The sequence below is a fragment of the Grus americana genome, chromosome 1, assembly GCF_028858705.1.
Source record: "Grus americana isolate bGruAme1 chromosome 1, bGruAme1.mat, whole genome shotgun sequence".
Lineage (NCBI taxonomy): Eukaryota > Metazoa > Chordata > Aves > Gruiformes > Gruidae > Grus > Grus americana.
The window spans coordinates 215,699,199-215,714,005 of NC_072852.1; the positions used below are offsets into that span (position 1 = coordinate 215,699,199).

At 40.5% G+C, this 14,807-nt stretch overlaps 1 protein-coding gene across 2 annotated transcripts in view; it reads left to right on the forward strand.

Moving 5' to 3' along the window:
* The window catches only part of RSF1 (remodeling and spacing factor 1), a 65,753-nt gene extending 54,164 nt beyond the window's left edge, over positions 1-11,589 (forward strand). For both annotated transcript variants that reach the window (XM_054847409.1, XM_054847502.1), the window contains 2 exons: positions 1,622-1,813; positions 3,623-11,589. In XM_054847409.1, the coding sequence (XP_054703384.1) occupies positions 1,622-1,813; positions 3,623-4,197 (767 nt within the window). In that variant the 3' untranslated portion in view covers positions 4,198-11,589. The remainder of the gene's footprint in view (positions 1-1,621; positions 1,814-3,622) is intronic.
* The last annotated feature ends 3,218 nt before the right edge of the window (positions 11,590-14,807 follow it).

Genomic DNA, 14,807 nt, shown 5'->3' on the forward strand with positions numbered 1-14,807 from the left:
TGCCTGAAGATCTTCTGAAAACCTTTGAAAAAGCTTCTTCTGAAAGAAACATTTTCCCCCTCACACCTTGAATCTGTCTCTTCTACAATTACCCTTTTTGATCTTTATTAACTGAAGATTCTTGCATCACAGGAGAACCTAATAATTCACTTTATTCCACTTTTCCTTCAACTAGTTTGTTTTCAGTTTGCACAGTTTGAAGTGCGAAAATAATACCTACGCAATACTTACACCTTTTCATGATTAGCAACTTTCTCTGAAGACTGTCCTTTGTGTTTCTGCTTCATTTGAGACCCAGTCCTAGAAAGTGCAAGCACTTATTTTTACTTATTTTTATTGCGAACTTAAGGTACTAAGTACACTGGAGCATTAACTTACTGCAGTGTGTGTTACCTTTCCAGTGTTTTCTGTGTCTCTCTAGAATAGAGATGGTGACCGTGTTGGAGTAGGTTGCTTTGAAGTCCTGCTTTCCAAAAGGAGGGTTCATGCATGAACAGATGAAGAATAGCTATATGCGCTTAGATTGCTCATCTGTTCTGTAATGCACATGAGCAACTATTTGTTTCCTGGTGGATACACAACTGTGATAAAATCAACTGATTCCAGTGTCATTCCTTATGTATCTAAGAGTATAGTGCTACCTCTGTGTTTCTCTCTTTTCCCCCGTTACTGTCCCTCAGGATCCTGCCTTAACCCTATTTTGAGCTAAAGAAATCAGGTACCCTGCAAGTGGCTTTGTTTTCAGTCTCCAGTGATGGAGTTTCTTTCTGAAGGTGGTTGTTGACTTGCTCTGATTCTTTCTCTAATATTTTAGGAAGTAAAGAGGATGCCACTTTGATCTGTGACTCATGTCAATCACTAACTTAGGAACAGTATGTGACATGTATAGAAATGTATCTTGGGATAATTGTTCTGACAGAGCTCAGTGAAAAAGCAGCTAAAGTTGATTCAAGGCTATTTTCAGCTGATGTTAGTAAATTTAATTCTTAAAGACACTAGCTGCAGTGGACTGGTGCAGGAAGAACTGTGAATGATGGTAAGTTTCTTCTATACAGTTTCTGTTTTAAACAAACTTATGATCGAGTGAGACCGATTTTTGTTGTGGATTTAAATTCTATCACTCAGATCTTATCTGAAGTTTCATCTTGTCAGTGTTTTTTAATCTACCTATTCTTAAAAGTGTTCAAGTAGAGTACAATTTATTTAAATTCTAAAACCAGAAAGGACTTCCCAGTGTCAGTGGTAATGTGCATCATCAACTTCAATTCAGTAAGGTTGTTTCAATTGTCAGGAATTGTAGAGGAGGCATCTTTGGCACCTGCAGAGCTGAGGGAACAAAAGCACAGGAAGGAAACCTTCTTCCAGAGGAGTTTGAGGGAGACAGGAAAACGGTTTGTGAGAAGATTTTAAAATTGAGCAATTTTCTTCGCTGGCGATGAATGGCAGAACTGAGCCACTTCACTGCATGAGCCTGGAACAGGTCGGGGTGACCACGCATGATAGTTGAGACGCTCCTGTGCTGGAAGAGCACATGATTTCATTGGTGCTGGTCTAAAGCTTATCTAAATTGTGCAGTTTTGCTTTAATGGAATAACGCACGTCACTATTTTCCTCTGTACAGAGAGTGGCGATTACACAGATTACAGTGATGACGATTACCTGGAAACTAGGAGGAGAAGATCAAGACGGAATCAGAAGAGACAAGTTAATTATAAGGAAGATTCAGAAAGCGATGGCTCACAGAAAAGTGTCCGATATGGGAAGGAGTTAAGAAGAGTTCATAAACGCAGGCTCTCCACTTCAGATAGTGAAGGTAAAATAAATAGCCTGCTGTTGGCAGGAGCTGGTACATATCAGCATTAGCATGAAGAGAAAACTGTATATAATTCAGAGATTTTGGACAATCTTCTTTCTAGAGTTCCTTGATAGTTCTCAGAAACTGTTTCCTTCTGAAACAGTCCGCTGGTACTTGTGATGCACTGTTACAATCACTCCTCAAAGTCATCGTTGTCCCTAATCCTGACTTCCAGGTCCGAATTTGCTGTGTCTGGCACAGAGTGCGGGGATATTGGCACAAATGTAACTGTTTCATCACTTTTCTGTTGAGAGGTCACAAAGCTTTGTCCCACAAGCCTTAGAAGCTTCTGTTTTGTAAGAGAAAGGGCATGACTTCTGGTGCCCTGATTGCATTTGTGCTGGTGGTCAATCTCCTGTTTGAAGGAGCTGCGATAAGTACAGAGGAAGCCTGCCCTCAGTAATGTCAGTCACACCACGAGCGACTGGTGTGCATTTTGATGTAAAATTAGCTTTTACAAAAGCTACCACTGACTTTGGGTGCTTTGCATTTGGGGTGCCCAGCTTATGAGACCTTAGGTGCAACTTCCAGAGACGCTGAGCAGTAATGGGTTGCAATGGATGCCAGGCCTCCTCAGAAAATAAGCCGCGCTTGACAGGCTGAGCGCCTCTGATTTGTAGGTAAGTTTTGGAAGTGCTAGCCTGAGTTTACAGAGTGCTACAGGATCCCTTTAGATGAAGGGAAACAAGTATGTAGTGCAACTGAATAGTATCTCGAAAACTTGATCTTATACTTCAATACAGTCTGTGCTCAGAAGTACAACATACAGGCTCTCTGCTAACAATCTGCTATATGGTGGCTGAGATTTCTGCTGCCTGTGACTTTAAACAGTGCCTGATTAACAGTGCCTGATTGACAGTGTCTTTTCTCCGTCAAATCCCATTTCTTCGGGTATTTTTGGTACTGGCTTTTTGCATTTTAAAATCAGCACCATTTAGTACCATTGCAGTACTCTCCCACAGTATTATAAAATATATAACAGCCTTACTGGAAATGTAATTATGTTGAAAAATACAGGAACTCTGACAGTCTCTATCAACTTGAACCTACATTAAATAATACCCTTTAAAAATGACAATTCACATGCATTTCTAATGAAAATCACAAGATGTTTGCAGTTTGATTTTTTTCAGTCTACATCTTTTCACACCTAAGCCATCAAAGGTCAGGGTAAAGGCTGTCAGCATGTAAGCAATATTCCAGTTTGCCAAAAAAAAAAAAAAAAAAAAAAGGCCTCCTGTTAAAGGGCAGCAAACTCCAGGTGACAGGCAGTGTTCATATACAACTTCTTCCAAAGCATATAATTTGGGGGTGGTGGGGGTATAGTACAATTGTGTGTGTGTCTATATATATACATTTATATATATATATATTTTTTTTTATGACAGTGCAACCATTATTTGGGCTCTCAGTTTCTGGAAGGGTGTAAAGCAGGTGCTGTGAATCTCTCAGGGTTCTGCGTTATTCCTGGAGTGCAGTTAACCATTTGTAGAAGGGAACACACTTGCCTCCAGAGCCTCTGGTACTCCTCCGATTGAAAACAGAGTATCAGCAAATCATTGGTCTTCGCTGCTTGCTACAGTTCATTTAAAAAGTAAAAGCAGTGCAAGCTTTTCAATGTGGTTGGGGAGCCTGCGAAAGGAGATGGAAATGTGCGTAGTGAAAGAGAGATGGCTTTTTAATGAGTGTGAAAGATGAAAAATAAAGTGTAATTGTTTTGGTTGCACTCAGATTTGCTAATGGCTTTAAGTCTGCTGCTTATTCCAGAGAGCTACACATCTAAGAACTCTGAAGATGATGAATCCACAAAGGAGTCAAAGCGATTGATTCGAAAACGTCGGCGAAGTACAGACGACTACTCTGAGGAAGAAGGAGAAGATGAGGAAGATGAGGGGAGGCCTGTCCGCAAACGGCTGAATCGAATCGAAACAGATGAGGAGGATAACTGCGAAAATGCTAATGACAACACAGAAAACCCCGCTCCTGCAAATAAGCTGCCAGCACCACAAGCTCCTCAAGACAACACCAAGAAGCACTGCTACCGGATAGAAAGCGATGACGAAGATGACTTTGATAACGTAGGGAAAGTAGAGAGCCCTTTGGACTACAGCCTGGTGGACTTGCCTTCCACCAATGGACAGAGCCCAGGTAAAACCATTGAGAACTTGATTGGCAAGCCAAGTGAGAAGACCCAGGCCCCCAAGGACAGCACAGCCAGCGCCAGCCTGGCGCCCAACGGGACAGGGAGCGGGCAGGAAGCAGTAGGGCCGGAGGAAGATGAAGACGAACTTTTGAGAGTGACTGACCTTGTTGATTACGTCTGTAACAGTGAACAGTTATAAGACTTCCATTTTTGTGCTAATTTATTCCACGGTAGCTCATACCAGCGGGCCAGTTATTAAAAGCTGTTTTATTTTTCCTAGAAAATTCTCCACTACAGTATCACTTTTTAGAAGCAAGAATTTCACCAGTCCTGCAGTCTTTCTGTGAAGTGACCAGTTTTGAACTTTGAAGATGAATTGCTGTAAATTCCCTCTCTTACCCCCCCCCTTCTCCTTCCAAGTCCATGGTCCTGGGTAATTTCACTCACAAAAACCTTATAACAACAAGAGATTTGTATATTTTTGACTTTATATTTCCTGAGTGCATACAAATTTGTGGAAATGGGTGGCCTAAGAAAGCATTCCAAATCAGTCAGGGCCCAAACCAGAACTGGGGTGGGTTTGGCTCAAGGGGCGGGTGGGGGGGATGCAGAAGCACTTGTGCTTTAGCTTTTTCATATGAGATATATATTATATTTAAATGTTCACAACTTAGATTACAACTTAACAGACAGTTAAAAAAAATTAATGTCTGTACTGTCTCATTTTGTGAGTTGTAGGTTAACATACCATAGCTCATTTTAGTAATCACCTTCATGGAAGCAGTTTGATTTTAATACTGGAGGCAAACAGAATTATTAGAGGCCAAGAAGGTACCATAAACAAGAACTCTACTATCCATTATGACTTGCAGACTTTCCTAATAAACATCCTTTAAAGTGTTTGTACAGTAAAGTGTACTGTAATGAAGTTTTTGACAGTTGAAACACGCTAGCCATGAATTTATAAAGCTATCTCATGCATAGTTCATCAGACGGTCTTCGATGCACAGTGTCTAGTGGGAGGACATATCGATGTGAAGTTAGTCTGTAAGCTGGATGGCATTTTGATGTGCTACAAACTTTTACAGACAAAAGAACCCTGCGGTAGCTGCCCGGCCACTCGAGTTTCACCATCTGTTGGCGTATTCTGAATGAAATATGTTTGTGCAAACAGCATTGACCACAGAATGACAGTGCATCAGAGGATTGAGGGATTTTCAAATAAACCATGACTGGTCCATTCATGTCCTTAATATCTACTTCAAATTGAAGTAAACAAATGGAACAGTTTTCCTTTTGGAGGTTTTCTGTTTGGGGTTTGTGTGTGTTTTTGTTTTGATTTTACTTATCTGCCTGGATGTATTAGCAGGTTTTGAATGTAGTGTTGGCCTTTGGCCATTAGAATTTTCTTAAAATACATTTTAATGATTGCCATGTGACCAACTGATTTCAAGAAGGCAGTATTTCTGAGAGAAAACGCTTGACTCCAAGACATCTCATCAACTTTTGAGTGGGCATGAAGTGATATGTGCTTTTAGTCAAGAAAAAAAAAAGACAACAAAAAGTAAAAAACCAAACCCAACATGGGGCACATAAAGAGCAGAGCTGAAATTTGTTTTGGGTAGCATTCAGTTTTCTCTTTACTCTGAATTAAGATCCAGGCTGTAGCATTGGTACATGTTGTAGCATACAGACAGCTCAAACAGATCTGCCAAACATTGAAATCCAAAAAGGTCACATCTGTTAATCCTTTTGCTCTGAGATTTGGATTTTTGACTGGTGTTTATGTCCATTGCTGGCAATGGATGCACCAAAACTGCTGCTGCCACCGAGGAGTGAGTTCTCCTTTCCTGCCCCACCTGATTCCCTTCCATTATATTGTATTTACTAGTCAGTCATTAAGCACTTATGTTTTCTTGTAATAAAAACGGTATTAGGCCTTTACTAAATACCTCTCTAGAAAACCTAGATCCAAAAATTACCTACCTTCTGGCCTTGAAAGTCTTGGTTTTGTTTCCCCCCCTCTTTCTCCACGAGTTCTATCAGAACCACTCCATGACTCTTACTCATTTGGGTTCTAGCAGTGCACGTATCCTGCTATAAAACTAGAATCGTCAGAGCTGCAAAAAGATGGAACTCCTTCATTATCTGCTGTGCTAAGCAAGCTTGTGATTTAAAAAAAAAAAAAAAGAGAAATATCTCTCTAAATGAGAATTCAGTTCCATTAAAGATTAAATATTTTTCCACCTTATCGATGTTAACTATTAACAGTTTTCATGAGCAGATATTAAAACAGGGTAGTGAAAGCCACAGAAATTTAGAATGAGTTCTTAAAAGCATATGTAGCATTTTAAGCTACTCTAGTGCTTTTCTTTGCCTAGGTGATGCATAAAAGTAGTGCTTCTACATTTCTAATATACTTGTGTTTTAAAACAAGCAAGACCATAAGGCTTCCACTTTTTCAATGGTAGTAATTGCTGAGCATTTTTAATATTTGCAGTGCAAACTGATTCATGTGCAGCAACACTGTGCAACTGATGGGTTCTCATTTTGGCAGTGCCATAATCTTTTCTGCTGCCTGGTGGAGCCTTGTAGTATCTGATCAGTGCTGTAGCAAACATTCTTGCTTATAGAGTCAACCCCAAATGTTAAATACATAGTAGGCAAGTAATTGTGAATGTAGGAAAATAAAACAGAGTTACAATACTGAATATACCAACCAGAAAAAGAGTACTGAGGGAGTGATGTAAAAGCAGGAAAGACGAGGAAGCAGAATTGGAGCGCTGATGCTTACATCAGGAACGTCAAGTTTTAAGAAATGCAGAATGACAGGTTGTTATGAAGTTGTTCCTTTCTATAGGCGACTTACTTTCTATAGGTGACTTTTCAAAAACAACTTTTCTGTCTTCTAAGAAGTCACCTTTGGTACCTGAGACAGCTCAATCCCCCAGGATCCAGAGTTCCCCCTTAGACCAGTGGGAACAGCGTGCAAGTAAAAACTGCAAAAAATGCCCTAGAAAGCCGTAACATTTTCGAACTCATTTCTCTCATTTCTAAGGCTTCCTGCTTGGTGGAAAATGTACAGTCTCCTGTTTGGAAAGATGACATTTTCTGACATGAAGCCAGCTGACTACCGCACAGGGTTCATGCTGTTATAGTATGTGTATGTGATTCCAGAGTGGAAATGTCCTCCAGGTACTTTGGTGTCCTTAGTCTTGTGCTCTTCTGTACTTATTGTGAGATCAGAAGTTAACTGTCTTTGAATACTGATCTTCAGGTGTGGCTTTGGGCTAACAAAGCTCAAACCTTGTGAGAAACAGCGTGACAACTGGCCAGAGACTTTTTTTTTTTTAACGGATTTACAAGTACAAGAACAAGCAGCTGTTGGCTGAACATACAAAGCATTTATTCAACAAACTCTTGTTTATTCCACACAGGTTGTCACTAAAAGCTTTGTCTTTCTTAACTGCAGACTCTTCAGAGTGTAACTGATTGGGAAGAAAGTGAATTGATTTCTATGTGCAGTTTAAGTAGCACGGGTGAGGGGAAGAACCTATAAATCGAGTGGAGGAATGGACTTTTTTTGTGTCACCAAGATAAAGGATGGCTAGTTGCTTTCTTGCGTGCAGCTTGTGTGACTATCAGTGACACAAAGTGCCCAGTAGGTCTGCTCTGTAATTAATGAATTTGGTGTGTTAATCTAACCAGAAGGGTGGCAGAATTAAGAACTCACTTCCACCACAGTTGCTGTCTTCTAGTTATCAAGTCTTTGAAACCTAAGCATATTCTTGATTTAAAAATGGAAAATGACATCATCAAACTACCAAAAAAACCCTTAGTGTTGAAACCCTGTAGGAAGATCACTGCTGAACAATCAACTCTTTGATAGTTTGACTTCATACATGTTGAATTACATTATAATTACTGCATCTTCCTGACTTTTTTAATGAAAAGATTGCTCCAACAGCACTTGAGAGGAACAGAGATGCTTTTTTCTAAATTGCTCATTTATGAAGTATGTCACCTTTGGGATTTCTTTAGACAAAGTGTCCCAGTTACTCTTTGTATAGCAAGAGCTAATAACTTAGTTGGATTTGTTTTCTGTTCACTTCTGGTTTCTAATTGCTGTGTCTGAACTCTTGGTGAGAGAACTTACTCAGAGAACCTCAAGGGGGAAAAAAAAGTATGTTCACAAAAGAAAAAATATATGGTACTGGTGCACTTGTTCTGATTTGTCTTCACATCTATCATCTGAACTACATTGGTATCCAGACACTGCAAGTGTTTAATAATTCTGATAGTTCATTGTCAAGGTGTCCATTTTATCTCTCTGTTTTCAGGTGCTTATAACTTGGTTTTTAATGCTCTTCAATAGGAAGGCCTGATCTAAACTTTCAAATAATTATTTCAACCTACATATTTTTCACAAACTTCTTTTATGAAAAGTAAATGAGGAGTTTTTATGACACCTGCTTTTTTAATTCATTTTGTACACAGTAATTTAAATAAATTATGGCAGTAATGCTAGCCCCCAGAACTGGTCTGATGAAGAGATTTGTATCATTTAGTTCAAAATGGTAATATATAGGCCTTGAAAATTGGTTTTGGTATATGTGCAGTGACTACTATTCACAGGCTTGTAATATGGTTATAATGTATAGCACACACCCTAGATAGGTATTTACATTTGACATATGCTTCCAATTCACTGGGTGTATAAAATCCTTAAATATATAAATTTATACATATTAAAAAAAATCAAATATCTTCAACCAAAACAGTAATTTTCTGAAAAAAAAAATTGTGTTGAATACAGTGGGGGAAACTCCAGCAATTCATGTGAAAGAGCACAATTCTGCAATTCCTTAAGTGTTTAAAACTTCTATAGAAGCATTTAGGATATTATCTGAAATAAGGATTTGCAGGATCAAGCCCACATTTCCTGGTAGTTTTACTTTTCTTCCTCCCCTTCTTAACAGTTGGGGTAGGGACTATATCTCACTTAAAATGCTGGAAGACAGAAAATAAAAAATCCAATGGAAACCATCCTTATTTTTTCCAGTATATACTGATCTAAGAAAAATGCTATATGACTAATTTTTGGTGCTTTAGAGTTGGGTACCCAATCTGAGACTTAGCGAAGAGCTCTGGCTTCAGAAATATTTATCAATTGAAAATTATTTCTGAAGCTGGACACCCAGCAGTTGGGGTATCGAAGATGTTACTAGTCACTTCTGAAAAGGCGCATCACTTACCAAGCTCTTATTTTAGATTAGGTGTAACTAACTGAGATAGTTCCAAACAGCAAAAACGTGTGCTTGGGAATTGATTGTCCCAACGCTTCAGAGTAATTTAACTTATTTTGTATATTGCAAAAGATGTATATTGCTTAGTATGACAGTTAAAAAAAAAAAGATTATGTACAGCTTCTGGGGGAAAGAATAGAACACTCTAAAGTAGATAAGTTTTTATAATTGAATATGTGGTGTAAAGGCTCCAGATTTAACTGCAATTAAAAGGAAGTCCTACAACTTGGGTTTTTGACTATCATTTTGTAAATGCTGGCTCCCCACACCTGAGCTGAGGAGCAGGGGAGGGGACAATATAGCAGTTAGAAGGAGCACATGCTTAATGAAGGCACATGTGTCTGCGAATATATCTACTATTGCTACGTATAACCCCAAAGGTTGCTAACGAGAACTGAACGGTAGAGTCGTTCTATCCGTTCAGTTGGTTTACTTTGTGCACTTTGCAGCACTTTGTGTATAGTCAGTCTCACTGGTTCCCCAGGTGCAGACAGAGTCGCTTTCTCCTGCTGTTTGAATGCTCTTTCAAATAACAGGAGATGGGGAATGGATGGAGGGAAGTGGAACGTAAAAATGTATGTGTAAATCCATGCCATTTGCAAGACAGGTCTTAGGCCTAAAAACTACTTCTGACTCACCCTTTAAAGACTATATTTCTAGTGGAAGGTCTCCATTTAGGAGAATCATCCTGATACCCTCCTTCTCTCATCTCGACCTTCACAATAACAGGAAAATCTACATGAGGTCTCCTTCTTGAGGGAATTGGTAATGTTCCATCAGCATGATGCGGATGTGGAGAAAATTAGGATCAGTCCATAGAGTATTATGACAATGTTTGCCTCTGGGGCCATCAGTCGGAGTCCGCACAGTTTGCTTTGTTGTTTGCTCCTCTTACTGTGTCCCACACAACTAAACTTAGATTAGTCTGTCAGAACTTGACTTAAATGATTCTATGGGGATAAAGTCCTTCTACTAAAACATGATAGGCCTAGTTATCAGTGCACCATTTGTTAGTTAGAGCAGTTAAAAGTCCTTAATAGATACTAATCTGCTACTCAAGTTAGTGGTAGAAAAGGAAATCAAATCATAAAGCTATAAGCCTTGTTTAGTTTTCCATTTCATACTCGTTATATGGACTCTAAAATCTTGTACAGTATCTTATTCCTATACTATATTCATTCAAATGGTACTCCTCCCCCTAACTTGCATTAAAATGATTTGCTGTTAATGCCAATGCGGTTGCTAGTTCCTACCTGTGTTTCACAGCCCTCCTACAGCAGCCAGGAGATGGTATGCGACCGATTCAAAAGCGTAACGTCACCGTTCTCAGTATGCATGACGGTTCTCACTCACATAGGCACAGATCCCATACATTAGACAAACATTGGGTATATTCGTTGTCCCAGGTAACATAGAACAGGTTCCTTGCTAGCAGAGTGGTTATCCTCCAATATTCTGTGAGAATTAGATCAAATCTGCCAGATAGGTCTCTTAAAATTTAAGATATACTTACATAAAATACAGTTTTGTCTTACTCCTGTGTGCTGTTTATATGTTTGCAAAGAAACCTTGAGTTCCTTAAAAATGGTCTCATTCACAGTTGGCCTCATTTTTGTTTTCTTTCTCTATAAAGAGTTAACACGGTAAAGTTCCACAAGCTGAGCTCTTTGCGTAGAGTTTAACCCTTGCATTTCTTGAGTCCTGAACCTTAGTTTTTCAATCTCTCTTCAATCATGACTTGCTACAATATCAAAGGGAATGGACTGAGGGGACACACACTGTGTGTGTGGGAGGGGGGGATACGCTGAAGAAACTGGAAGTGTTATTCTCGTTGCACATAAACTGGGTGGTGCTTTCACTGTCTTTCCTCCCCCCTCACCAGTAATATCTTGTGCATGTAAAACATGATGCAGTAAAACTTTTTAAAATGGAAGTCATGGTGGCCTCAGTGCTCAAAGGGTTAACTGCAGTTTATTAACAGCTAATGTTTTTAGATTTGCAGTACACAACTGTTTAAATACTGTATTCCTTGTAAATGAAGTTAAAAAAAAAATGTTAAGGCTGGTGCCAATATTTTTGTTAATGAATTGTTCAGCGTTGTCTCTCACTACAGTCTGGTCAGAACTCTTTGTGTATAAGCTGGGCCTGAAGCCATTTTATAGCTTGTAGGCCTAATTGTGTAACTTTTCTTTCATAATGTTTTTGTTATAATATCTACTGTCATTTCTTTCATATAAATATGACATGTAAATTGTCATAATAAAAAAAATTGAAATAACTTGATGTACAAAGTATAATGTGTATTGAGGATATTGAGGAAACAAGTGCTTTTTAGTGGTCATAATGTGCACATACAGGAGGGATTTCATTTTTACTTTTAAAATAAGCACTGAGTAATGGCTGCTGTGTATCGTTCCAGCCTGTGATGTAATGTTGCCTGCCACGGGAATGGAGAACTTGTGTTTTATGTTGATTTTTTTACAGCAGCCCAATTGACAAGAGGGGTTTTTTTTTTTCTTTCACCAGCTCTCACTGACAGTGGGGAAGACCCAATGGATTTATTTTTGCAGTTGTGATGCTTTTCTGTGTATGTTCCGTCTTCTACATAATTTTTATACCGAATTTCATAGTAATGTTGCAGTCACTTGACAAAAACCAGTAGCTTGAACAGGGTTCAGTGCTTGCCTTATGCTACAACATCCATTTTGTTTGCTGTTGGAGTTGTGTGATTGCTGAATTAGTGGCGAATTCTTACAGCTAGGGAGAAAATCTGCCTGGTTTGTGTACAAGTCATACTTGCAGCTGGCACTGTACCCAGCTAGGCTGTTCCAGCGTAGATCTGTGAGGTCTCCACATGGTGCTAATGAGAGGTTCATTTATTTAGATTAAGACATGTAAAACCACTAAACGAGACCTGCAGAGAAGCACTGAAGATGTGAGTGTTCTGACACGTGGCTATGGCAACGGACCATATGATCGTTTAGGACCTTAACAGGAAAAAGTCAGGGAGAGAGAAGTGAAAAAAGGTGATTTCTCTCCATGTGAATCACTGAAGCCTGTGAATCTTTTTTTTTTCCTTCTTTGAGTGCATCTGTGGTTAATGTCTGTGTGTTCCTGTAGTGATGAGAAATTGCTGTGAAATCCATCGTCCTGCTCCAAATTAAATGCCAAAATTGTACATTTGCATTTTTGATGGACTGTCCGTGTTTATGTCTGAACTGGTCACCTTACAGCAGTGCCCTGCAGTCAGTGGAGAGAAAGAGTCTCCCTCAGGTGAAGTGTCCTACCTTCTGTCCTAAGGTGACTTAATCACCCTGTCACGGTACCTGCTGCTCTCCATTGCCTCTGAACACAGCCCTGGTTGACCAAATCATTCTTGGACATCCAATATTCAGGCATCGGTGTGGGGGTGGATCCTAACTCACTTTTTAAAGCTCTTGCAGCGGAGGAAAAGAGCTTTCAAATAGTGCCATTCTGTTCTGATTGTGAACGTACAGGAAAAGTCTGCCTACCCACTTTGAACTTCCATTAGATGCAACACTCAGTCCTGGGGTGTGAAGTATCTGGATCCTGTAAACGAGGAAGATGTGGATTTCTCCTTCTCCCTAATGCCTCAGCCTCAAAACCAACTTCCCAGCCTGGGCTTAAACCATCTTTTTTCCTGTCTTCTTTTGTAAGAATGGTATGTGACACAAGAAATTGAGTTTGTGTGCAGGTGGAGAAATGAACATTCTATTGTTCCAGATGGTGATCTCCAGTTAGCTACAGAGGTGGTGAGGTCTCTCCATGGCTGATATGGACAGCCGTGTTAGATAACGGGACGGACCTGAGCAGGAATATGAATTTATAACGACTAAGTGTGGTGAACCGGTGTTTCTGTTTATTTCCATCTCTTCCCACCAGCTGCTGCAGTCTGATCTGTATTCACAGATGAATCACAGATTTTTGCTTCCAGATAAGCACTTGTCTTAGCATGACAAACTTGAAGATGGTCGAGAAACTTCCTTTTCCTCATCTACTGCTTCTGTCGTTTTTTTCAAGCTATTCCAGCGGTGTTTAAATATCACTTTGTTGTGGAAGTCACTTTGATTTCGGTCAAGGTGGTTATATGTACGAATAATGATTAGTTGCATAATTAGAATCCAAAATGGTTAGGCGTGGCTGAGGAGCTTTCCAAAACATTTTAGACAGCTCAGCCTAAAAGAACCAAGTTATGTTCTGTCCCTCCGTTTTCTTCACGTGTATTATTTTTCCAGAATGTGCTGCTTTCAGTCTTTGCTATCCAAGACCGTAACAAGAAAGTCCAGAGAAGGGACAGAGACCTAATTCTGTTAATAATGGGTCCATGTTTCCGAGAACCTAGGTTTGCACACAGGTAGGTAAATGACTGCTTAAAAGTAAATTCAAATTGATGAAAGGTAAGATTAAAACCCATGACAACAAGGTAACCACCGTACGGGCTCTTGGCAAGTATGGTGCTATGGCAGGAGCATTTGCCAACTTGAAAATCAGGGAGAAGAGATGTTTGCAGTGGTGGTGCCTCACTGATGGAGTTATCGGGAGCATCCCCTGACAGCTACGTACCTCCCTGGTGTGGACTGCGTGTTACCATTTACCCATGCCGTACTGCTGTAATCCTTGTTTGTCACTGCAACAGCACCTGTTGTACGAGAAACTTCCTGCAGAAATGGTGTAAATCCAGGGGAAGAATCAGGGCCAGTGCTCGTGAGGGGATGGCAGCCTTCCCATCACTGCAGTCCGCTGTCCCAGGACCACCCCCAGCTCCCTGATGGCAGCTCATGAGGTACGTACCATAGTAGCACTGGGCTCCTGATCTTTCACCACTGCTGAGAGAAATCAACTGGATATCCTTTAAGCAATTCAGGTACTTGTGACTTTTTTTTTTTTATTCTCCATGTGCGTCCATCAGGCATTAGATGCTGGCCATCCACCTAAAATTCCTTTCCAACACCTAGTAAGTCACCGAAAAGCTGCTTTGTTTGTTTTTTGACTTTGTAACCTGTCCATTAGAGATTTACAGGCCCAAATACATATGCTGCTTATTAGCTGTCTTTGGGCGGTACTGAGTGATCACCTCAGTGCTCCTCTGTGCTTGTCTTTTCCAGATAACGACAATTTTATTCAAAATCTGCCAGAGACACATACTCATGGGACACAGACCGCATCACTCTGGAGAGAGGCCGTGACTCACCCTCAGGAACACGGCCGTTTTGGGGTGAAACACCGTCCCCTCCCCTGCGGGTCGATGATGAGGGGGAAATGACTTCAGGGAGAACGACAGCCTCCGGTGGTGCCCTGTGGTGCCGAACGGCCCGTCCGCGCCCCCGCTCCTCGGGCCCTGCAGCGGCGGACGACGGCCGCCCAAAGGGCGGGAACGGCTCCAACATGGCGGCGGCGCGGGCACGCGCCACCCGCCCACACCATCGAGACGTGCCTAGAGATGCACCCCCCCCCCCCAGGTGAGGACTTCCTCTTCCGGTAG